Source organism: Cotesia typhae, unplaced genomic scaffold, assembly GCF_013202065.1.
Source record: "Cotesia typhae breed Kobodo isofemale line unplaced genomic scaffold, CoteBio_Ctyphae contig_4, whole genome shotgun sequence".
NCBI classification, from domain to species: Eukaryota; Metazoa; Arthropoda; class Insecta; order Hymenoptera; family Braconidae; genus Cotesia; species Cotesia typhae.
In genome coordinates this window covers 2,898,744-2,923,333 of record NW_027423748.1, presented here as the reverse complement: position 1 = coordinate 2,923,333, position 24,590 = coordinate 2,898,744, and the positions used below count along the sequence as shown (strand labels likewise).

The 24,590-nt window shown below is 30.5% G+C and overlaps 2 protein-coding genes across 5 annotated transcripts in view; one reads left to right on the top strand and one right to left on the bottom strand.

The window, feature by feature from the left end:
* LOC141527759 (tRNA dimethylallyltransferase) overlaps positions 1-24,590 on the top strand; it is a 112,636-nt gene that overhangs the window by 70,895 nt on the left and 17,151 nt on the right. For all 4 annotated transcript variants that reach the window (XM_074243406.1, XM_074243403.1, XM_074243405.1 and 1 more), the window contains one exon: positions 5,623-5,758. In XM_074243406.1, coding sequence (XP_074099507.1) covers positions 5,623-5,758 — 136 coding nt within the window. The remainder of the gene's footprint in view (positions 1-5,622; positions 5,759-24,590) is intronic.
* Positions 17,370-22,851, bottom strand: LOC141527329 (uncharacterized). The gene is made up of 4 exons (XM_074242751.1): positions 21,413-22,851; positions 20,652-21,248; positions 20,247-20,464; positions 17,370-17,384 (listed from the first exon to the last, which is right to left on the bottom strand). The coding sequence occupies exons 1-4, from the start codon at positions 21,594-21,596 to the stop codon at positions 17,370-17,372; spliced, it is 1,014 nt and encodes a 337-aa protein (XP_074098852.1). The 5' UTR covers positions 21,597-22,851.

Genomic DNA, 24,590 nt, shown 5'->3' with positions numbered 1-24,590 from the left:
TTTCTTAAACGATTATATTCTTTAATTGCTGAAGAGCTTGCTTTAACGGAATGAGGATTAAAATTGATTAAATGTAGTCCACGTAACTCTGTTACACGAGATAGGGCTACATAAATTTGACCAACATTAAAAATGGTGTTCCCTGCTTCAATGATGGCATTTTTTAAACTTAAACCTTGACTCTTATCAATAGTTACTGCATAACTCAAGCATAATGGAAAAAATTGTTCTCTTACAACGAATGCTCTTTCAAATAATTGAAATTTTACTTTAATACCATTTTAAAAATCACTCCTAAATTATCATTTATTATTATTATGATATTGTTGCTAGTAAATAAGACAATGCATCAAACGCATAATTACAATACGAATTATCTAAAAATTATGATTATTTGAAACCCGCTCAATCGAATAACAATGCCACCTATAGGAAATGACCAAAAGATCATAGAATATACACACTGCTTAATGAGAATTCTCGAGATCCTGAACAGCTGGTATATCCGAAGAAAGTAAAACTCAAACAATGTTTAGCGTATTATCTATTTGGTCTGGTTAATAAATTAAATTAAATTAGAACAATATGTTTAACAACATACACATAGAAGGTTGTTGGATAGTTTAGTTAGTAGTTTACTCTGTAAATTTTTTTGTATTCATAAGAAATTTTTTTACATTCTTAATTTAAAGTTTGTACTTTTCCCACGGATATGAAATGTTCATAAAATTATTATAAAAATAAATTAAACTTTTATTTTCCGTAAAGAAATTAGTAGCATCGATAAAATTTCATGAAAATTAGTCGCGTATATCTTTTGAATGAGATTGATAGACTTGAATTATCAATCATAATATTTATATTTTATAAAATCGTAGGAAAAATTTTTTATATTTTTTGTAATTTAGGAAATTGTGAATTTGGATTTAATACCACAATCCTTAATAATTTAATAAAATAATCGTATTGTTCAATATTATGAATGCAATTATTTTTAACATCAATCTATTGTTATCATTATAATAACTATCAGTATTATCTTCATTTTTATTGTTATTATTAGCATGATTATTTTTATTACATATTATTATTATCATAATTATGTTGTTAGTAAATAATACGATTCATCAAACTCAATGAATGTAAGCATTATGTACAGAATATTGTCGTTTTGAATGTCCGCGCAGTTCGGTCGCAGTATAGCAGTGCCACCTATATCTGTAAAACACTCGAACAGAATTACTTAGGCAATGATCAGCTGACTATTACATAGAAACTAAACCCAAACAATGTGAGCTCTTGTAGATATTGACTCTAGTTAATAAATAATACTTAATTTAAAAAAAAGTTAATTTAAAAAAATTCATATGTAAAGTTGATAGATAGTAAATTCTAGAGATTTTATTTAAAAAAAAAAATTTTAACATTTTATGTGATTGAAAAAATTTTCAATTCAAATTATGTACTTTTACCGCGGAAAATTAGTGCACAAACAATTGTAACAATAAAATCACGTTAAACTTTTATTTCTCGTAGAGTAACTAATAAGCATTAATAAAATTCCATCAAGTATATCCTTTGGTTTAGATTGATAGCCAAATTATCAATCATAATATTTATATTTTATAAAATCGTAAAAGAAATTTCCATGGTTTTTATAATATTGGTGATGATTGTTACTATTTCTTTTATTTTCGATTTCGAACTTTCTAACTACAGTTTGTGTTAGAGTAACATTGACGAGCCCTAGTGAGCATCGACGCAAGCTCATAACTTTTTTTTTTAACTGTAGTCTCCCATCTAGTGGAGAGTTACCATACATTCTCGAATTATTTAGTCTGTGGCATGTCACTTTCTTCATAAGAAAAAAGTCAAAATCTAAAAATCTGGGTCGCTATAGTTTGTGCTAGAGAATTTAATTAATTTTAAATAGAATTTATTATTTTCAATGACCATTATCAATTAATATTGATAATATAACATATAATGTATAATTATAGAGTAATATTGGAGAAAAAAAAGTTCTGTAGAATTAATAAAATTTTACAACCTAAAAATATCGTTCTGCTTACGGTAAACACATTCGGTAGTCTGGCGCTCCGTTTACAACGGAATTTTTGAACGGAACTTGGCTCCAGATTCTACCAAATCTGTAGATATCGAAAAATTTGGGTCGCTATAGTTTCTGCTAATTAATTTTATATCAATTAAACATACATTTATCAATATAATAGATTGTAATTAAATTAAAATCGATATATAAGTGAATAAATTATATTGAAAAATCTTTTTCAAGCATAAAAATTTCAATAAAAATTTCAATAAAGTAAAAAAAATTTCGTAGCCTAAGAATACCGTTCCCATAGCTGTATACACATACTTGGTTCTTCTAGTTTTGAACTGAACTTGGCACCACATTCTACCAAATCGGTGGATTAAAAATCGATCAGCTATTTACATGAATTGAATTTATTCATGAAAACAATTTATCACAAATCATATAATTAACACAAATAATATAGTTAATGAAATAAATTATTCAATACGCTGAAAACACAAAAAAAAAACAATAACCAAGAATAGTTTTAACAAACAATTCTTGAATAAACTAATATATAAATAAAAATAATCCTAAATAATACAAAATCAAGTGACTTGGAGAGCAATGTGATTGGTCTGGAATCAGTTCATATTATTACCGCGTTATTTGAATTGAGAATACACGATAAATGATGACAATTAAGTTAACCAACGGCTGAAAAATTTCATAATTTTTTCTACTAAAAAAATTATTACAAAAAAAAAATTATATCTGGAGAAAATTTGAAAACCTACACGTGCTATTTTTTAAAAATATTTTGTAGTACTAATTACATGATTAAAAAAATCAAAAATTAAAAATGTTGGATAACTCTTGTGTCATCGACATATGATGAATTTTTCGAACAAATGTCACTTACAGTGTTTTATTTTATTTTTAAATGAAAATACAGAAAGTCACATCATATTTCATTATTTATATAATTATTTACTGAAAATGGTGTGGATTTAATTGCTATAAGTTTCGTACTAAATTATTTTTATAAACTTATTTGGATATTTGCATAAAAATTAAATTATGCAACCACTATTTTTCTGGCTAAATATTATAACGGATCAATGAAAGATTAAATAAAAAAATTAGAATTATAGTGAAAATAAAAACGAAATTATAATAATTCATGAATATAAAATGTACGGCCCTGGTTTAAACCAAGGCTCTCCAGTGAATGATTTGATAACGTAGGTAGTGACATCTGAAAGCGACTAAAAATATCACACTGATTTATAAAACTCACTAAAGTTAGCGACCCAGAGTTTTTTTTTTTTTTAATTTTTAAACTTTTTTTTATTACATCGTTAGTTCGTCGTTTATTCTTTATTGTTCACGATTCACATTTGTTTGTTCTCCATTTATTTATTTAAAAAAAATTTATGAATAATATGCCTTTAAGTTAGCCCCCTTTCACATTTTTTAATATTTTGGTAATAATACGGGTCATTAAAACTGTGTTTTTAATTGCTCATGTGTATAGAACATTTTTTCCTACTTCACATTGTTTATTTGTTGTTTAAGTAACATTTTTAATTAGCTGAATATTTGTATTCAAAATATTTGCACTGCGCATGCGTCAACTTTACATTTAGACTTTTAGCGCGGTCTTTTGAAAATTATAATGACAGTGATTAGAGTAAGTGTATATTATTGTTGTATTTCATTATAGAAATTACAGGACGAAAAGGCAACGTGTAGTTTTTAATAATTTTATAAAAAGTTTTATTTTAATAAAGTATTAAAAATTTATTGTTATTTGTTATTTCTTTTTTATTTTGATACTAGTTCGTATTATTCATGGGAATAGAACAGATGAGTATGAAAAAAAATATACATGCATTGACTCAAAGTTGATTCTATATTTTTTAAGAAATTCAAAATGAAATAGATATTTATTAGTTATTTATTTATTTACTTAATGATATTGAAATTGGCTGACGTCAAACAATTTTTTTATAATTATTTTAAATTAATTGAAAATTGATTCTTAAAAGATTACAGTTGTAGATTTTTTAATTTTTTACACGTTAGATGTGCTTGTCACTAATTTTCAAAAGACCGCGCTAAAAGTCTATATATGTAAAAATGACGCATGCGCAGTGCGAATATTTAGAATACATACATTCAGCTAATTACAAATGTTGATTAAACAACAAATAAACAATGTAAAGTAGAAACAAATGTTTAATATACATGAACAATCAAAAATAGAGGTTTAATGACCCAAATTGCTACCAAAATATAAAAAAATGCGATAGAGGAGCTGACTTAAAAGTACATTATTAATAAATTTTCTTTAAAATGAATAAATGGAGAACTAACAAATGTTGATATCAAACAATAAAGAACAAACGACGAGCTAACGACGTGATAAAAATGAAAATCAAAAATTTAATAAAAAAACTCTGGGGTGCTAACTTTAGTGAGCTATCCCGTTGAATCTACAGTTTATGTAGAAAGAATTCCAGTGCACCCTGGCGAGTGTAGGTCCAAGCTGCGAAATATCTTTTTTAACTGTAGTTTCCCATCTATCGGAGGATTACTATGCGTTTCTCGAGTTATTTAGTGTGTGGCAGATCACTTTGCCCATCGAAAAAAAGTCAGGATCGAAATTTTTGCGTTGCTATAGTTTGTGCTGATTAAATTTAATAATATTGAGCAGATTAATTGTTATAATTAGATATAATCAATTAATATCAGGAAAATAAGGTATGAACTACCGTTATAATACAAATTTAAGAAAAAAAAGGACCGTAGATTAAAAAATAAATTTGCAACCTCTAAAAAACGTGATGCTTACAGTAAATACAGTCGGTAGTCTGGCGCTCCGTTTACAACGGAATTTTTGAACGGAACTTGGCGCCAGATTCTACCGAATCTGTTAATTTTCAAATTCAAATTAGTGAACTGAGAGTTAAAAATAAAATAACATTTTAATTTATAACAATCTAATTTTATAAATTCATAATTGCGAAAATTATTGAAATTAAAGTATTAAATAATATTGAACAGTAAACATAATTCATTTTTATTTGCTTATCATTAGTTTCAGAATTTAAATCAATGAAATCACATCAAACAATAAAACAATAATTTAATTTAATTTTTTTAAAGTAATTATTCAAAAATTATTAAAATTGAAGTATTTTGCATTGAACTGAATTTTTTCTACTCAAAATAACCTTTTTTGAAAAAAATAAATAAAACTTATTTTTGGAATTTTTCAATTTAATGTTTTGTCGAAAAACCCTATAACTCACTGATTTGAGGGGTTTCTCAACTAAACGAGATTTATATCCACCAATTTGTTAGGTCTTGAACACGGATTTGATATTTCTAAGTGCTAGTATACGTGAGAGGAAACTCAAAGAACCAAAAAATGTTATAAACCCGATTTCGAAAAAAATATGACTTGTAGGGTTTCTCAAATAAACGATTCATTTGGAATGGAAGTTTTAAATCGTGAATATTTTTTCTATTTGTGTCAACTCTTTATAAAAGAATGTTCTGTTTATAAATTGTTCAAGGTCGTTAGAAGTGTTTGAGAATCATGGAACAACGCATTCAGAAATTTTAAAACATCAACGAACAGCTGGAGGTTGCGGCTTAGGGGGACCTTTACGGTTTCCTAATTCTTTAATTTTATGGCTGAAGTGTGATCAGGTAAGTTATTGATATGACCAAAGTTTAATTATTTGAGTGTGTAACACTCTCTACATTTTTGCATGCATAAAGTGTAAACGGCAGACAAATTCTATGCCTTATAACCTTAACGCTATCGTGCTTGAAGTAGTGCTTTACTAGCAATACGTGAAGACCAAGCAGTTTTGTGCTTTTAAGAAGCCTCTATCACAATCACGATGCACGTCTAGGATAATAGGAGCAAATCCATGTTTTTTTTTCCTGCACAGAAAGAAAGAAAGTCTTGAGTCAAGCGTAAATTTTCTTAAATCAAGAAAATCTTAAGGAAGATTGAAAATTTCTTGAATGAAGTTAAAATTTCTTGAACGAAGTTAAATTTTTTTAAGCCAAGAAAATTTCTTCTTGCTCCAAAATAATTTCGGTCTTCTTTACAATTTTCTTGGTTCAAGAAATATTTTTTTTCTGTGTGCATGCTTTAAGCGCGGAGCATGCAGACATATTCTGCTATTGCCAAAAAAGCGAATCCTCGATTTCGCAACACTAAATAACATCTAACCATCGTAGCCCTGATTAAAATTATTGATTGAAAACAATTGAAAAAAGTTTGAATTGATTTTAATTTTTTACATAAAATAGAAAAATATTGACTGAAATTAAAACATCCGAGAATTGAATTTTTTTTCAGTAATTATAAACCAAATAAGAAACTATTCAAAAAAATTCAGACTTCTTTAATTTCAATTGCTTTGAATTCCGAGAATCGAATTGAAAAATATTCAAAACAATTCAAACAAAAAAAAATTGAATCTTTCTCAACCTTCCCCTTTCCCTTTCCTGTAGAATAATTATGTTGAGTTTGGTGAAGATCCATTGTAAATTGGCGACGTTATCGTTGTGATAAGCCGCGTTATATCTGATATATATATGTTATATATGATATATATATATATATATATATATATATATATATATATATATATATATATATATATATATATATATATATATATATATATATATATATATATATATTATATATATATATATATATATATATATATATATATATATATATATATATATATATATATATATATATATATATATATATATATATATATATATATATATATATATATATATATATATATATATATATATATATATATATGTCGGAGAGTAAAGTACAGTGGAGTATTTTCTGACGAAGCGATGAGAATTTTCTTTAAGATATTTCTATTTTTTAGGTATTTTAAGAAATGTAATGCTACTTTAATATTTTGTAAAATAAGATATAACTAAAATGTTTTATTGCGGTAGGCTTAGGCCTAGGTAGGCACATGGTTGTCAACGTAGTCGGGATCCCAGGACGATAGGGGTATCATAAAATTAATAAAGAAAAGAGAAATGTGCAGCAGGCAGACTATTTGAGAATAGTTTTTGAAAAGACAGTCTTGCTTTGAGATCGAGATCGAACGGACGTCCTGGTGATCGCGAATTCGTTATTTCCTAAGTCTCGGTCTATCGCAAGATATTATTAATATTGTTTGCGGCCTGAATTAACTTAACCTTGTACGAGTTTATCTACTCATTCGTAATAATTGATTTTTTTTGTAATTGTGAATATTAATTAATTGTAATAATAAAAATGAGTGAATCACAAAATACCGAATCCCCAACAATAACTCTTGCCTCTCTGACATATATATATATATATATATATATATATATATATATATATATATATATATATATATATATATATATATATATGTCGGAGATGACAATAGCCGGGTTTTTACAAGGGAACGTTGGAAAATCCCAAGCATTTTAGTTTATAACTAGAAATAAACTTTAGCATTTTAATTTTTATGATTTAATCCCTTAAGGAAAGTTTAGTAAGACTCTCTCGGAGCCTTTTATGACGGTCAACTTGGGTTGGAAAGACCACATGTGCGGGTCTAACGTAGCCACGATCGAAGGGACAGCAATACCAAAAAGACGAGACATTTTTAGAATTTGCAGTACGTAGCTTGTGTATTTTTTTATTTTAAAAGTAATTACTTGAAGGAGCTACAGATAGAAAACAGTTTCTGGTAATAGGCAGTTCTTCCTGAACAGTACACGAGAACGGGCTGCTGCTCTTCCGATCGTGGATTCGTTTTCCGACTTAAGTCTCTGATCATTCCTAACGTCAACGTTAATAATATTGTAATTACTTTGATATTGTTTATATTAACCCCGTTTGTCAAACTACAATTGTTTGTATCTAGTAATAATAGTAATAATCATAGTGTAGTGATTCTTTGTTATTGTACGTTATTAATAAGTGATTGTTGATATAAGTGACTATAGTTACATACTGTTAAATTGTATTACCTGTGACGTTGTACCATTAAATTCACAATAAAATGTCCAACAATAATAATGGCAGCGAGAGTTCATCTCAACCCAACGCTAATCCGACATCAGAAGTGGGATCGACGCCTGGTATATCAATGCAAGAGCACATGGCTATTTTACGCGAGTTGATCCAGTCGATCACTCCAAAGCCTAATACGAATACCAGGAGATTTACGTTGCCACGATTTAATCCAGAAACTTCTGGCTCTGATCCGGCTGCATGGAGTTCAGCTGTCACCATCATGATGGAAGAAAATCCGTTGCAGGGCAGCGCATTGTTTTCCGCGCTTAGTAGCGCTCTAGAGGGTTCCGCCGCACAGTGGTTAACTCAAGTTATGGTTGGAGGAACTATAACTTGGTCCCGATTCAAGGAACTATTTATTTCCCGTTTTGGGGAAGAGAAACCGCAGCTTCAGCACTCATGAAAATTTTTAACGAACAACCGCTAAAAGATGAGACTACTGGAGCTTTCGGTATCCGCTTACGCTCTCTCCTCAAAGCCAGGTGGGAAAATTTAAGCATGGCGGAAATCATCAACGGCGTTGTTCTCTATCGATTAACGTCTCAAGATCACCGCGTGGAACGCACCGCGCTTACGAGCGAGGTAAAAACAGAAGATCAGTTCCTCAACGAAATGAGAGCTTATTCGTACGCGAAGAAGCGACCGTTTCAGTCATCTGAAAACTTGTCAAATCCAGACCCTAAACGCTCTAAAACTACGGAGTCACGGATAAAATGTCTTTTCTGCGGCATTCCCGGCCATAAAATAGCTGAATGTCGCAAAAAGTTATTTCTTGACAAGAGGAAACATCTCCATAGCCCAGAAGGGAATCGATCATCCATCGCCACCAAGGTTACCTGTTTTAAGTGCCACAAAGAGGGTCATATCGCACCGAACTGTCCGTCAAGGAAAAACAACAGCACCGGCGTCAACAACAATAGTAACCAACACTCAAGCATCGAACGCCGAGTGGACTTTTGCACCGTAGATGTTCCAACGGGTACAATGACCCATATGGGTGAGTCGTTTCCATTTTGCTTTGATTCAGGAGCTGAGTGCTCACTAATCAAAGAGTCAGTTGCCAAGAAATTTTCGGGCAAACGTATCAATGACGTAGTTTTAATGAGAGGTATAGGAGATAATTGTGTCAAATGCACCTTGCAAATTTTGTCTACCGTTTGTATAAATAGCTTTACATTGGAGATAGTCTTTCATGTGATTCCGGATAATTACTTAAAATATAATATAATGATTGGTCGTGAAATTCTGGGTCAGGGTTTTGAAATAAATATTACGCAAAATCACTTTACTATTTGTAAAACGAAAGTAGTCAATACCTGCGAAACGGTTCCTAGTGACATTAATTTTAATGAGATAAACACCGACGTTACGGGCAGCGATAAAACCAAATTAATTTCTGTTTTAGAAAATGTTAAAGATTCTTTTATCACGGGTTTTCCCCGAAACGAAGTTACTACAGGTCAGTTAGAAATACGTCTTATAGATCCTAATGTTACCGTTCAAAGAAGACCGTATCGACTCAGTGTTGAAGAACGGGAGATTGTTCGTGAAAGAATTGACGAATTGCTTAAAGCGAATATTATAAAACCCAGCAACTCACCGTTTTCTAGCCCTATATTACTCGTCAAAAGAAAGATGGTTCAGATAGACTTTGTGTGGATTACCGAGAGTTAAATAGAAACACTGTTGCAGACAGATTTCCATTGCCTTTAATTTCAGACCAAATCTCAAGGTTACGTGACGCTAAGTATTTTATAAGCTTAGATATGGCTAGCGGCTTTCACCAAATCGGTATCCACCCAAACTCTACTGAATTCACAGCTTTTGTTACTCCCGATGGTCAATACGAGTACCTGAGAATGCCATTTGGATTGAAGAATGCGCCGTCTGTCTTCCAGAGAGAAATTCTTAAAGCTTTGGGTGATTTAGCTTATTCCTGGGTTGTAGTCTATTTAGATGACGTGTTAATTATCGCCAGTTCAATAGAATCAGCGTTGGAGCGATTAGAAACCCTTCTAAATATCCTCGTTAAAGCAGGATTTTCATTTAATTTTGCTAAATGTTCCTTCCTCAAAACATCGATTTCTTACCTGGGTTATGAAATTACTAACGGTGAGATACGACCCAACCCGCGTAAGATACAAGCTTTGAATTCTTTACCTGCTCCAACTACTGTCACACAACTGAGACAATTTATCGGTTTAGCTTCTTACTTCCGTAAATTCATCCCAAAGTTTTCACAGATTATGAAACCTTTGTATTCTCTTACGTCGGGCAACAAAAACATAGATTGGCAAGACAAACATGAAACACTCCGGCAAAAAGTAATTACCATCTTGACACACGAACCAGTCTTGATCATCTTTGACCCTAATTATCCCATTGAACTTCACACCGACGCTAGTTCCGATGGTTACGGGGCTATGCTGATGCTAAAAGTAGAAGGTAACAATAGAGTCGTAGAATACTATAGTAAAAGGACTAGCTCAGCCGAATCCAGGTATCATTCGTACGAGCTAGAAACCTTGGCTGTAGTAAACTCGATCAGGCATTTTCGGCATTATCTACACGGTCGAGAATTTACAGTTGTTACTGACTGTAATTCTTTAAAAGCATCCCAAAATAAAATCAATTTAAATGACCGGGTTCATAGATGGTGGGCTTTTCTGCAATCCTATACTTTTGAAATTGTTTACAGGGAGGGAAAACGAATGTCACACGTTGATTTCTTTTCCCGTAACCCAATTAACATCTCTTGTAAACCCTTTGAAAGGATCGAAGAGAAGCTCATTAATTTTACAGAGATATCGGAAGACTGGTTACTAGCAGAGCAACGTCGCGATCCTCAAATCTCGGAAATCGTTTCTAAATTGCACAACAATGAAAATACGGAGGATATCCTAAAGACGTACGAATTAAGATCCGGCACCCTTTATCGAAAAATTCAAAGGAATGGGAAGACTCTTTGTCTACCCATTGTCCCGCGAGGTTTTCGATGGTCCGTTATTAATCATATACATCAATCGATCATGCACTTAGGTTGGGATAAGACCCTTGAAAAGCTATACGAATACTATTGGTTCGAAGGGATGGCAAAGTACGTGCGGAAATTTGTAGAAAACTGTCATACTTGTCAAGTCTCTAAATCTAATTCAGGCAAGATACAGGCCGAGCTACACCCGATACCCAAAACCGGTATACCCTGGCACACTATCCATATGGATATTACGGGTAAACTAAGTGGTAAGAACGACTCCAAAGAATACATTATTGTACTCATTGACGCCTTTACAAAATACGTATACCTGTATCATACTCGCAATATAGATTCCCTTAATACAATAAAAGCACTTAAATCAGCTATCTTTATTTTTGGTAGTCCTTGCCGTGTAATTGCTGATCAAGGTAGATGCTTTACTGGTAAGGATTTCCAAAATTTTTGTAAAAGTCAAGATATTAAATTACACCTAATAGCTACGGGATCTAGTAGGGCAAATGGTCAGGTAGAACGCGTTATGGGTACTCTAAAGAATATGCTCACCGCAGTAGAAACGACTGACGTTCATGGCAAGACGCAGTAGGCGAAATACAGTTGGCTTTGAATTGCACTACCAATCGCGTTACCAAATCTAGTCCTCTAGAATTGCTCATTGGTAAGGTGGCAAGACCTTACGGATTTTTAGCGCATGAAAACTCTGAAGTAAGAGAAATAGATATCTCCAATGTAAGACAGCAAGCTATAAGTAACATCGAAAGTAATGCTATTTATAATAAGAATAGATTTGATAAGACTAAAGCTAAAGTAATTAGATTTAATATTGGCGATTTTGTACTGTTAAAAAATGAAGAGAGAAATCAAACTAAATTAGATCCGAAATTTAGGGGTCCATTTGTAATAGCAGAGGTTCTAGAAGGAGATAGATACATTTTAAATTCAGTTAGAGGCAAAAGAACGTATAAATATAGTCATGATAAGTTAAGAAAGATGCCGCAAAGTTGTGTTCCTAGTGAGTTGGATCATAGTGATCTTGAGGACGAAAATAACTCGTTAAGTGTAGAAAGCACTGAAGAGCATTGACAGTAATTTAGATCAAATAAACCTATACCACTTGTCCAGTGTGACAGTGGAGTCTAAAGAAATTTAGATGTGTTTCTATACCACTTGTCCAGTGTGACAGTGGAGTCTAAAGAAATTTAGATGTGTTTCTATACCACTTGTCCAGTGTGACAGTGGAGTCTAAAGAAATTTAGATGTGTTTCTATACCACTTGTCCAGTGTGACAGTGGAGTCTAAAGAAATTTAGATGTGTTTCTATACCACTTGTCCAGTCTGACAGTGGAGTCTAAAGCAATTTAGATGTGTTTTTTTGTTGGCAATTACAGAAAATGAAATTCACCAGAATCCATATCTCGTGAAACACAACTGGCACTAGCGATCATAAAATTTGATATTTTGTTATACACAACCTTCTATCCTCTGTTGTTCGATTAGATCCCTGAACTAGTAGATTATTTTAAGTTATTCGTTGTCTAAAAGTCGTTAGTTCGACTCTAACCCTGAACAAAACTAAATTTTAGATGCACCCGAGGACGTGTGATCGTCAGGATGGCCGTGTCGGAGATGACAATAGCCGGGTTTTTACAAGGGAACGTTGGAAAATCCCAAGCATTTTAGTTTATAACTAGAAATAAACTTTAGCATTTTAATTTTTATGATTTAATCCCTTAAGGAAAGTTTAGTAAGACTCTCTCGGAGCCTTTTATGACGGTCAACTTGGGTTGGAAAGACCACATGTGCGGGTCTAACGTAGCCACGATCGAAGGGACAGCAATACCAAAAAGACGAGACATTTTTAGAATTTGCAGTACGTAGCTTGTGTATTTTTTTATTTTAAAAGTAATTACTTGAAGGAGCTACAGATAGAAAACAGTTTCTGGTAATAGGCAGTTCTTCCTGAACAGTACACGAGAACGGGCTGCTGCTCTTCCGATCGTGGATTCGTTTTCCGACTTAAGTCTCTGATCATTCCTAACGTCAACGTTAATAATATTGTAATTACTTTGATATTGTTTATATTAACCCCGTTTGTCAAACTACAATTGTTTGTATCTAGTAATAATAGTAATAATCATAGTGTAGTGATTCTTTGTTATTGTACGTTATTAATAAGTGATTGTTGATATAAGTGACTATAGTTACATACTGTTAAATTGTATTACCTGTGACGTTGTACCATAAAATTCACAATAAAATGTCCAACAATAATAATGGCAGCGAGAGTTCATCTCAACCCAACGCTAATCCGACATATATATATATATATATATATATATGTATTGACCCCTCGGGAGGGGTCAATCGATTTCGCTGAAACGGTCTCGAAGTATCTTATAAAGTATCCCCATAAACCAAATTTCAACCCTCTAATCCTTATAAGTCAGGAGAACGAGCCATTTGAAGGTTCAAAAATCATATTTTTAGCCTACATTTAAAAATTCAGTTCTCCAATACTTCAAGCATGAATCAAATGATTTATATCAGGTCTTGTTGAGTACATTCTCTAGTATCTAGAAAAAAATATCGTATACCCCTAGACGGCTGAACCTTGTTTTATTTCACAATTAAAAACAATGACAATTCCAGTAAATTACAATTTTCAAATCGTCATCAAAAATTTCAGTCTCAACCGATTTTCTTCTTTGAGGTCTCATTTTTTTCATTGATGTATGCCCTTTGAGTGATATACTTCATAAGATCAATTTACATGCAGAAATCGGAAATATTTCATCTTAAAGTTGATGACTTTTCAAAAATCGCTTATTTTAACCGCTTAGTACACATTTCTGACTACTCCAAATTACATAAAAAATGCAGGAAGGTGTACTGTTTTATATCTAGAATAATCCCTCAAGTGGATTTTTTCGGCCCAAACTCTGGCAATTTCCTATAAATATTTAAATATTGGTAAAATCGATGAAAATCATTATTTTCCAATTCAATTATGAAGTTGCTTATTCTTTTTTTTATTGCTTATTTTGGCCATATTAATTTATTACACGATTAAAATTACGTAAATGTAACGTAAAAAACTCAACAAATATTTTTTCAATATAACCATTATATACTGCGTATATTTTTATTTTGAATTTTTTCTTTTTAAATAAAAAATATTTTTACGTTAATAATTAAAAATATTCTTATGTGTACAAAGTATTATGTGTCTACACAAGGAAGCTCACAATTCTTATGCACTTATTAATAAAATTTGAGAAAACACTATTAATGAAAAAAATTTTTAATTATGTTATTATGTAACTTCAAACAGCGATGAAATTACTGAGAAAGTATTTGGAGATCTAAAAAATACACTGCTTTTTTCACACTATTGATAATACTCATTTTATTGTTTTATTCATGATATAATTATTTTTTTGGCAATAGAACTTTTATTTTTTTTGAACAATCGTCAAACGAAGTAATTTTTGCCTGGAAAAAATTGTCTTCAACTGGTATAAAACAATGATATTTTCTTGTATTTGTTAAAGTTTTTACCGTTGAGAATCGACGTTTTAATTTTCTTTCATGCTTGTTTACTTCGCTATGTGGCACCCACAAAACTCTGAAAGTCAACATTGATTTCATTAATATTATTATTTAATTCAATAATTTTATTCTAAATATTTAATATCAATTTTTATGGATGAAATAAAAAAAAAATATATTTACCCGATATTCTTGCAGTTTTGAACTGCGTATTCATACATTTGTAAGGCATTTGTAATTTGCTCTTCTGGTGAAGCTCGTAGACAATATCGCATAACGGATCTTTTAATGATCCCACCAATTGCATTACAAAGAGATTTACCATGACTTGTCGCAAAAAAATTGTATGATGTCACTTTAATGTTAAAGTCTTCATCATGGCAGTATATATTTGCTAAATGGTTCCTAAAATTAAGTATAAAAATCAATTGTTGGCAGGAATAGATAAAGGCGTAATATATGTATTGAATATTTTACATCCAAACTACTTTGTTCAACTTGTACTTTTAATTAATACGGGTTAATGTTATGTGACAACGAAAAACATTAGTCCCTACTCATCTACAACTTTTGAATAATATTAAATAGATATTTTGTACTTTAGACAGTTTTAGTTGTTATTGTATTTTATCAGAAAGTAATATTCGAAAAATTTAAGTGACAATAATATAAATCCAACATTTTTTTTTAATTAGTCGTGAAAAAAATAATGAATATTTTGCGCTTAACAGAATACTTTAATTAAAAAAAATACGTTATTAACAACAGACTGCTAGTTGATTAAAATGTCTTATTACTTGTTTTTGTATTGACTTGGTGCTCCATCTGAAAAGTATATGACTTTTTTAATCGAGCCTAATTTTTCTTTTATCGTTGACATCAATTTGTCTATGAACGCGTGTATTGTTGATGCATAATGATCCGTAGTATCACTTATTATGCAAAAATTCATGTTCGATACTATATTTTTGTCGTTTTTATAATGTATAGCAAAAGGATGAATAGTTGCTTGAGAGTTATTGTAATAAAAAGCTTGAACAGAATTCTGAATGACGAAGGAGTAATTTTTGGAAAAATCCATCATAATAATGCATGTATCTGCTTCTAAATTAGTTTTTCAGTAACTCAAATATCGTTTTTGAGCATCTACTACATAATGATGTTGAGTCAAATTCCAAATATCACTATACAATCCTGATTTAAAATCATCAGTCTTTTCTGTGACAGTTTTTAATGATGCTCGACTTCCTTCATCTATCCAACTCTTGTAACTGATATTTTCTTTCTCAAATTCTATATCATTTTCTGCAAAGACTTTTTTTATTCCCAATATTTTCAGACAATCATCACATTCATGAAGCATACAATTTCTATTATCGATGTTACAAACAGTACTGTGTAATAAATCACGGTACTTCATTTTTCTAGTTACAGCATAAATTTTAAGTTTAACATTTTCATGTTGCGCACAGTCACAGATGTTGTGGCTTCCAGGATCTCCCACATGAATAATTTCGATTGGTTTCAAGGAAGCAAAGTAAGAAAACTTAGGTAACTTTTCATTAGTACCTGAATTATCATCAATGAATTTAAGATACAGATCATGTACCGTATACAACAATAATTTTTTCTGAATAAAAGTTATCTGCCCTTGTTCATTTTTAGTAGTAACGTAATCCTTTTTTCCAGGACAAGTAGATTAATTTTCATCACTTTTGTAGTAATCTATAATCTTTTCTTGCATTTCTGGACCAAATTTCAAATTTTTTTTTCTTTCGTGGTTTTTAAGATTTTCTGGATAACCTGGATTATAAATAAATTTGTGATTAATATTGACCAAATTACAATGCATTAGAAAATAATTGTTAATTCTTGATAACTTACCTTGCATTTGTTTAAATTTATTCAACTTCAACCACATATAATTCGTGCAACTGAAATACTGTGAAACTTTCGGTAATGTCCAGTGTTTTGGTAACAAAGATAAATACTCCAATTTTTCCGAAAGAGTTTTGGCGTTGTCATAGAAATATCTCAAATTCATAATCATTTCTCTTAACGCAAAACTATCTTGATATAAATTAGTATTTACTGGACCGGGTATTGTTATATTCAAGTCTGCTACTTGAGATAATTTTTCGGCGAATTTATCAGAGACCGCCTGAACTAAATTTTCAGCTTGAACTTGATGTTTGGTTTTATAAAGTGCTTGCTGCTCATATAAAGGTAAATCTAGAGTACTCAAAATGTGATTAATATCTTGTTTATGTTGACTTGCAGTCATAAATTCAGAGCCACTCGACGTTATACAAATAGAATTAGTAGAGTTAGTACTCTGAGAACAATGAATAATTTCTTGGGTAGTAGTTTTATTCATCTCTGAAATTCTAAGCCGAGCAGATCGTCGTAATTCTTTTTCATCATAAACAGTACCTTCTTGAATCATATCGATTTGGTCAGTGGTCTCTTGCGATGTACTGCTGCAATTATTTTTTCTTGAGATGAGATTTTTGACGTAAATTATTTTCACATCGTTTGCATATTTTATCACCAGGAATAAGCTTCAACAAAAGATTAGTTGAAATACCCAAACAAAGCTCCAAACTTAAAATTCTTAAGTCACCACGAACATTTTTTTGTGGATTTGGAATGGATCACAACATTTACGAAATTTCACACTATAATAATTCAAATAATCACATTTATGGTGATCACAAATTTTTGAAATATTGTTAGCATTATTGAGTCTAAGCTTCAATAGTAAACGATCTTCATTTGAAAATTGATCAACATTATGTAGGGTTTTCAAATTGGAGTAATCAGTCAAGTGACACTTAGTAGACGTAAGTTTTCCTACATCATAGACTTCCATTTTTCTTAAAATTTGGGTAATAAATTTTGGATACAACAGAGGTAATAAAATGTTCCAATAATTTCCACTAGTTGTTTGAATAAAATTAAATTTAATCGAAATTGAGGTTATGAAAATAGTAAACGGGTGACATAGTACACAAGTGTGGGAAATACAGAACTGCAATTTCGGAAAATAATTAATATTATATTCGTTTACACTATTGACTGCTAGATGGCGAAAGTAATGAACTGTAGAATTTAAATGATTTCCGAAAGTTATATATATACTATTTAACTGTGATCGTTTTTTAGTTAAAAAACACCACATTTTCACAAGTAATAGAAAAAACTAAACATCAAAAAGAAAAAATTCAAAATAAAAATATACGCAGTATATAATGGTTATATTGAAAAAATATTTGTTAAGTTTTTTACGTTACATTTACGTAATTTTAATCGTGTAATAAATTAATATGGCCAAAATAAGCAATAAAAAAAAGAATAAGCAACTTCATAATTGAATTGGAAAATAATGATTTTCATCGATTTTACCAATATTTAAATATTTATAGGAAATTGCCAGAGTTTGGGCCGAAAAAATCCACTTGAGGGATTATTCTAGATATAAAACAGTACACCTTCCTGCATTTTTTATGTAATTTGGAGTAGTCAGAAATGTGTACTAAGCGGTTAAAATAAGCGATTTTTGAAAAGTCATCAACTTTAAGATGAAATATTTCCGATTTCTGCATTTAAATTAATCTTATGAAGTATATCACTCAAAGGGCATACATCAATGAAAAAAATGAGACCTCAAAGAAGAAAATCGGTTGAGACTGAAATTTTTGATGACGATTTGAAAATTGTAATTTACTGGAATTGTCATTGTTTTTAATTGTGAAATAAAACAAGGTTCAGCCGTCTAGGGGTATTAGGGTGATTCAAAAAAAAAGAATATTTTTTTTTTCGTTTGGTACTCTGAAAAATAGGTTCCTAGACACCTCTAAGAAAGCCTCTCCAAGCATGAGTTCTTAATTGTAACGGGAAGGTCCTCCTTCTTACAGTTTTCTATTTTTTCTTATTATCAGATAGAAAAATTTATATCTCGCTTCCAACTACTTGAAAAAATATCTTGTTCCTTAGATTTTGTAGGAAATTGAATGCTCTACAAAAAAGGTCTCTTACGATTTTTTCATAAACCCAACCGTTTAAAAGATATTAACGGTTAAAGTTTGATTATTTTTCGGAAAATTTTTTATTTCTTATGAATTTTATAACTCAATGAAAAAAAATCATTATGAATGATGAAACTCATAGTTTTGTAGGAAATTTACTGCTCTATAAAAATGGTCTCTTATGATTTTTCGATCAAGTTGAGCGTTTACGAGATATTCATCGTCAAACATCAATGCATATCAATTTTTATAGTTTTTGATCAATAATTCGAAAAATTTCAATTTATTCTGTGAGTTTCAAGGAAATTTAGACAAATTTGAGTTTCTATGAATAGAAATATGTTATGAACTATTTTTTTAATTAGTTTTTTTAGTCTTGGACATGTTTGATTACATTAAAACAAAAAATTAGTGCATTTTTTTAAATATATAATTCAATTTAGTGTGTTTCACATGTGTTTCACTTTTTTATCGAAGAATTTATTTATTTAATTATCAACTGTCATATAATTTTCAATATTTTCAACATAACGGTACACTTTTACTGTAAATAATTTCCTCTATTGCAGTTTGGGTAGTTTTTTCGATGTTCTTTGATAATTTGCAATAAGTATTGGTATTGCTCTTCATTTTTTGTCAAGCATTGATTATACTCACTAACTAATGCAACAGCTCGTTCTGCTGAATCATTAACAACTTTCAATTGGTTAAAGTATTCTTTATTTTCAATGTAACTGTCATTAGTAGGCCACGATTCAATATCTTTATCAAGGAAGTCATATGGTAAATCAAAGATTTTAAAGAGATTTAAAGACTTTTTAGAAACAAAGTCACTCAGACTTTTTTGCGTTAATGAATTCAAATCGTTTTTATCAATTATAAATTTTTTAGCTTTAGAATCTGTACCGTTACGAGTATTAACAGCTCCAACAATATTTTTTTTTACTTCCAATGAAACGGTATCGTCAAATAATGATAAAATGGCAAGTTCATCACTTAAATACCATAAATGCAAAATCATTTTTTCACAAGTTGCTGAAGAAATCAATGAATTGATATTTTTGTACTCGAATAAATTTTTCAAAAACTTCAAGTCATGATTAGCAGCAGTTGTTGCAGAAGTTGATGAAAACCAAGCTTTTAAATACAGTGTAACTATAAATATACAAATTTGCCGAAGACTGTCCAATTCTTTATTAGAAAGTTTAAATTCATTTCTGAATAGAAACATTTTTAAACTGTAAATTGCCTTCGCCATCCACCTAGCATGATGAATTGCACCAGGACGTTTGAAAAAATTTCTTCTTGAGGCATTTCTCCAAGGAAAATCAACGACAATTCCAACAATTCTTTATAGTCATCTCGGGGTTGTAGTAACTATCAAAAACAATTAAAAATTTGTCAGAAACAAGAAAATTTTTTTCTTAAAATCGCAGTTAAATCATACCTGTAAGGATTGTGCAATTAAACTAGATATTTCATTTTTTTATCCAAAATGATATCAGCAACAACAGTATCTTCAATTCCAGATTTATAATTAGTTTTATTTATTTCATCCCATGATTTTTTAAATCTTCCGAACATTGGTACGTTTGGCCCAGATGACACAGGCCAATATACTTCAAATGCACTTCTCAATATGATCTCAAAAATGTGGTGACGACATGGTAACCAGATTAACTCTCTTCCCAAAGTCTTTTCAATTGCCTTACATGTACCGTTATGAATTCCTGTATAAAGAAAATAGATAACTATCGTTAAATTTAATATTTTCAACAAATTGTAGATTATATTTAAAATCCAAATGAGTAAATAATTCTCAATAATTTCAAAAGTGAAATTCAGTAAGCAATAAAAATTAAACTAGAACGTTAATAATTAAATATTTTTTAGATTAAATTATCATTGATAAGTTACCTGTATTAACTGCCGTCGTGTCAAAACACATCGCCTTAACATAATTAGTAATACCCCATTCACTCAATGTCGATAAAATGGCTGATGTTTGATTGTCTGCCGTCCCAGAATTCATTTTTGGAACCCCAAGTAATTGTTCGGTACCAAATGCAGTTAAAATAACTGGTAGCCATTCCACAGATTGTGATCCAACAAGGTCATTCAGCATTTTTCCGTCCCAATGCACAACGTATTTATCGTGTGTCTTAAAGTTGTCATTAAGTCCTTTAGCAATGTCTTCTCTTTGAAGCATACGAGCTCGTTGAATTGAACTATAACTGAGCGTTGTATCTTCAATTTTAATACCTACTGCTAGTAAAACCGGAGCAATAATAAACATCGCATTTCTACTGCTGACATTAGCTCGGTCGAGTCCAAAAATGACTTCAGGAGTTAAGACATCAAGTTTTGCTCGTTTTGTCGGAATTGGAGGTTCATACTCTGAATCAGATCCAAAATTTGTAACTCCACTTAATGTATACGTAGAGAACGACTCTGATTTTTCACTTGGAACAATCGCACGACTGGTAGACGGTTGATCTAAGTCTGGAATAAGATCTGTTTTATAAATTAAACGAAGAAAATGTATAGAATTTATTCATTTTGATGACAAATAATTAAGAAAGGACTCCAAAAATTGTCTAGTCAAATGTCATCTAGTCATCTATGACAAGTTACACTACTACCTGACTTTATAATAATTAAATATCTCAGATACTTACTACTCTCATCTATTCCCATCATAGTTGTGGTTAAGTTTGATACAGGTACATTATTAGAAAGAATCTCTTTATGGGTACCGATTTTTTGATCCAAATACAACTTTCTAATATTATCATCAAGCACTTTTAAGGATTTTTCGCTCACAATGTCGAATAATTGTTCAAGATCAGTCTGAAATTTCATTTCCTTTTGGTTTTGCGCTGAATTCTTTTTATCGAAATTTTTTTGTAATTTTAACCATTGACTGTGATAGCGAAGAAATTTTTGACTGCATTAGGATCTCCACTAGTTGGAATCTGATTTTTTCTCCACAGTTCAATAACTTGGTCAACTGAATTTTTAGCACTTTGTTTGATTGAATACTTTAAAATTTTAAGTTGGTAGAAAAACACACGCATAACCTCTTTCACTTTTGGTAACTTACGTTCCGAAATTCTTTGTAGAGGTATTCCGATAAAACGTATTTCTTTATTCATTGTAGGTTAATTGATGATAAATAAATTTATGTGATGATTATAAGACTTATTTAAAATGAATTATTTTATTACGTATTCAAGATGATCAGTTTTAGGAACACTGAAAATACGGTATTAAATGGGTAGATACTGAAGATAGTTGAGAGTAGAAAACATAGATGGCGTTAGTTTCAGAAGACAAACAGAAGAAGAAATGGAATTCAAAACAAAAATCCCCTCGAACGAAAATTTTATGTATATTTTGTGAAAAACAATTTAAAAATACGCACTGAACAAATTTCATAATAATAAATGACAACGCGATTAAGATTTTAAATTATTAAAGATAAAATTTAAAAAAAATATTATTAGAATAAAAACTTTCAAATGAATTTTTGAACAGAAAACATCTATAGGAGTTGCTTTTATAATAAAAACTCAAATTTGTCTAAATTTCCTTGAAACTCACAGAATAAATTGAAATTTTTCGAATTATTGATCAAAAACTATAAAAATTGATATGCATTGATGTTTGACGATGAATATCTCGTAAACGCTCAACTTGATCGAAAAATCATAAGAGACCATTTTTATAGAGCAGTAAATTTCCTACAAAACTATGAGTTTCATCATTCATAATGATTTTTTTTCATTGAGTTATAAAATTCATAAGAAATAAAAAATTTTCCGAAAAATAATCAAACTTTAACCGTTAATATCTTTTAAACGGTTGGGTTTATGAAAAAATCGTAAGAGACCTTTTTTGTAGAGCATTCAATTTCCTACAAAATCTAAGGAACAAGATATTTTTTCAAGTAGTTGGAAGCGAGATATAAATTTTTCTATCTGATAATAAGAAAAAATAGAAAACTGTAAGAAGGAGGACCTTCCCGTTACAATTAAGAACTCATGCTTGGAGAGGCTTTCTTAGAGGTGTCTAGGAACCTATTTTTCAGAGTACCAAACGAAAAAAAAAATATTCTTTTTTTTTGAATCACCCTAAGGGGTATACGATATTTTTTTCTAGATACTAGAGAATGTACTCAACAAGACCTGATATAAATCATTCGATTCATGCTTGAAGTATTGGAGAACTGAATTTTTAAATGTAGGCTAAAAATATGATTTTTGAACCTTCAAATGGCTCGTTCTCCTGACTTATAAGGATTAGAGGGTTGAAATATGGTTTGTGGGGATACTGTATAAGATACTTCGAGACAGTTTCAGCGAAATCGATTGATTCCTCCCGAGATAATATTCGAAAAGTAATGGAACTACTCATATATATATATATATATATATATATATAAACTTTTGAACCATATGCATTTTCCGACTCAGCTCGACGAGTATAGTCGAAATATAGCAAAATTTTTCAAAAGTTCTGTCATGAGGACCAATGCAATAGTTAGATTTCTATGAAATCTACTAAAAAATACGAATAAGCGGCAATGTTACTAAGAATGTATTCGATACATCGCATTGGTAACGTTATTGTAACTATTGAGCATTTTAATAAAATTTTTGAAACATTTATAGACGGAATAAATGATTAATACACATGAGACTTCATAGCAAGGCTGAAAATCTGTGATGATAACCATAAACACAACTTAAACCACGAATAACTTTTAAAGGATTGATTTTATCAAAAAATTATAAGAGAACTTTTTTGTAAAACATTAATTTTCTCATCAGAATATGAATCGATCATAGTTTTAGTGGCATTTTTTTCGAAGGAAAAAAATTAATTTCCAAAAGTTCCAAATTCCCATGTTATTTAAATGGGAAATGTAACTCGTTTTGGGCACGGTTTAATTCGGTAATTAAGAGTTTATTTATGTCAGGTATTTTTTTTTAGGTCAAGAACTAAAAATCTAGGGGGCGACAGCGAAAAAAGAAATAACTTGGGAAATACCGGACACTATTATTTACCGGACACGTAATATTTATATATATGCTGCACTACCGCCGTTTGGTGGACTATTACGCCGCCCGCTAAAAATTTACTTTCTCTAGCATCGCCGCACCACCGCCGTACTAATTTTAAATCATGCCTACAATTTCACAAAAAATGGCATCATAATTAATTTATTACGCAACTGTTAATTATTAAATAACCTGACGAGAAATTTTAATGTAAGTTTATTATTCAATCTTCTCTTATTCAAATGCCTAATATTCAAACATGGAAAAATCTGGAAACTCGGTAGACCCTAAAGGCCACCCCTGCAACTTCCCGCTAATTCCATATCTAAGCGCTTAAAATTGCACTGTTATGACGTTTTTTAGCTCTTCGAGCTCAAAAATACAATTTACAAGTTATTTTGAGCTGACCGAGCTCAAAGAGATTGCTTTCCTATGCTTTTGAGCTCGCTGAGCTCAAAAGTCTGATAGCGATTTAATAAGACATTATTTTTTGAATTTTTAAACCGCAATAACTTTTGAATGAATAAACCGATTTCCACGCGGTTAGCGTAAATTGTACAATTAGCCGTTTTTAAACTTCTTATAACTTTTGAATGAGTCCGTCGAATTTGCTCTAATTTTTAGAGAAACTAAATTTATGAAAGTCCTTTCAAATGCCTCAAAGCCTTTTTTAATCCGTCGATCCGTTAAAGAATTACGAGAGATTTAGAAACGGCTAATTTTACATTTGACCAAGCTTATAATCGGCTAATTTGACAAGTTTCTGCAGTAAGAATTGGCTAAATTCACGTAC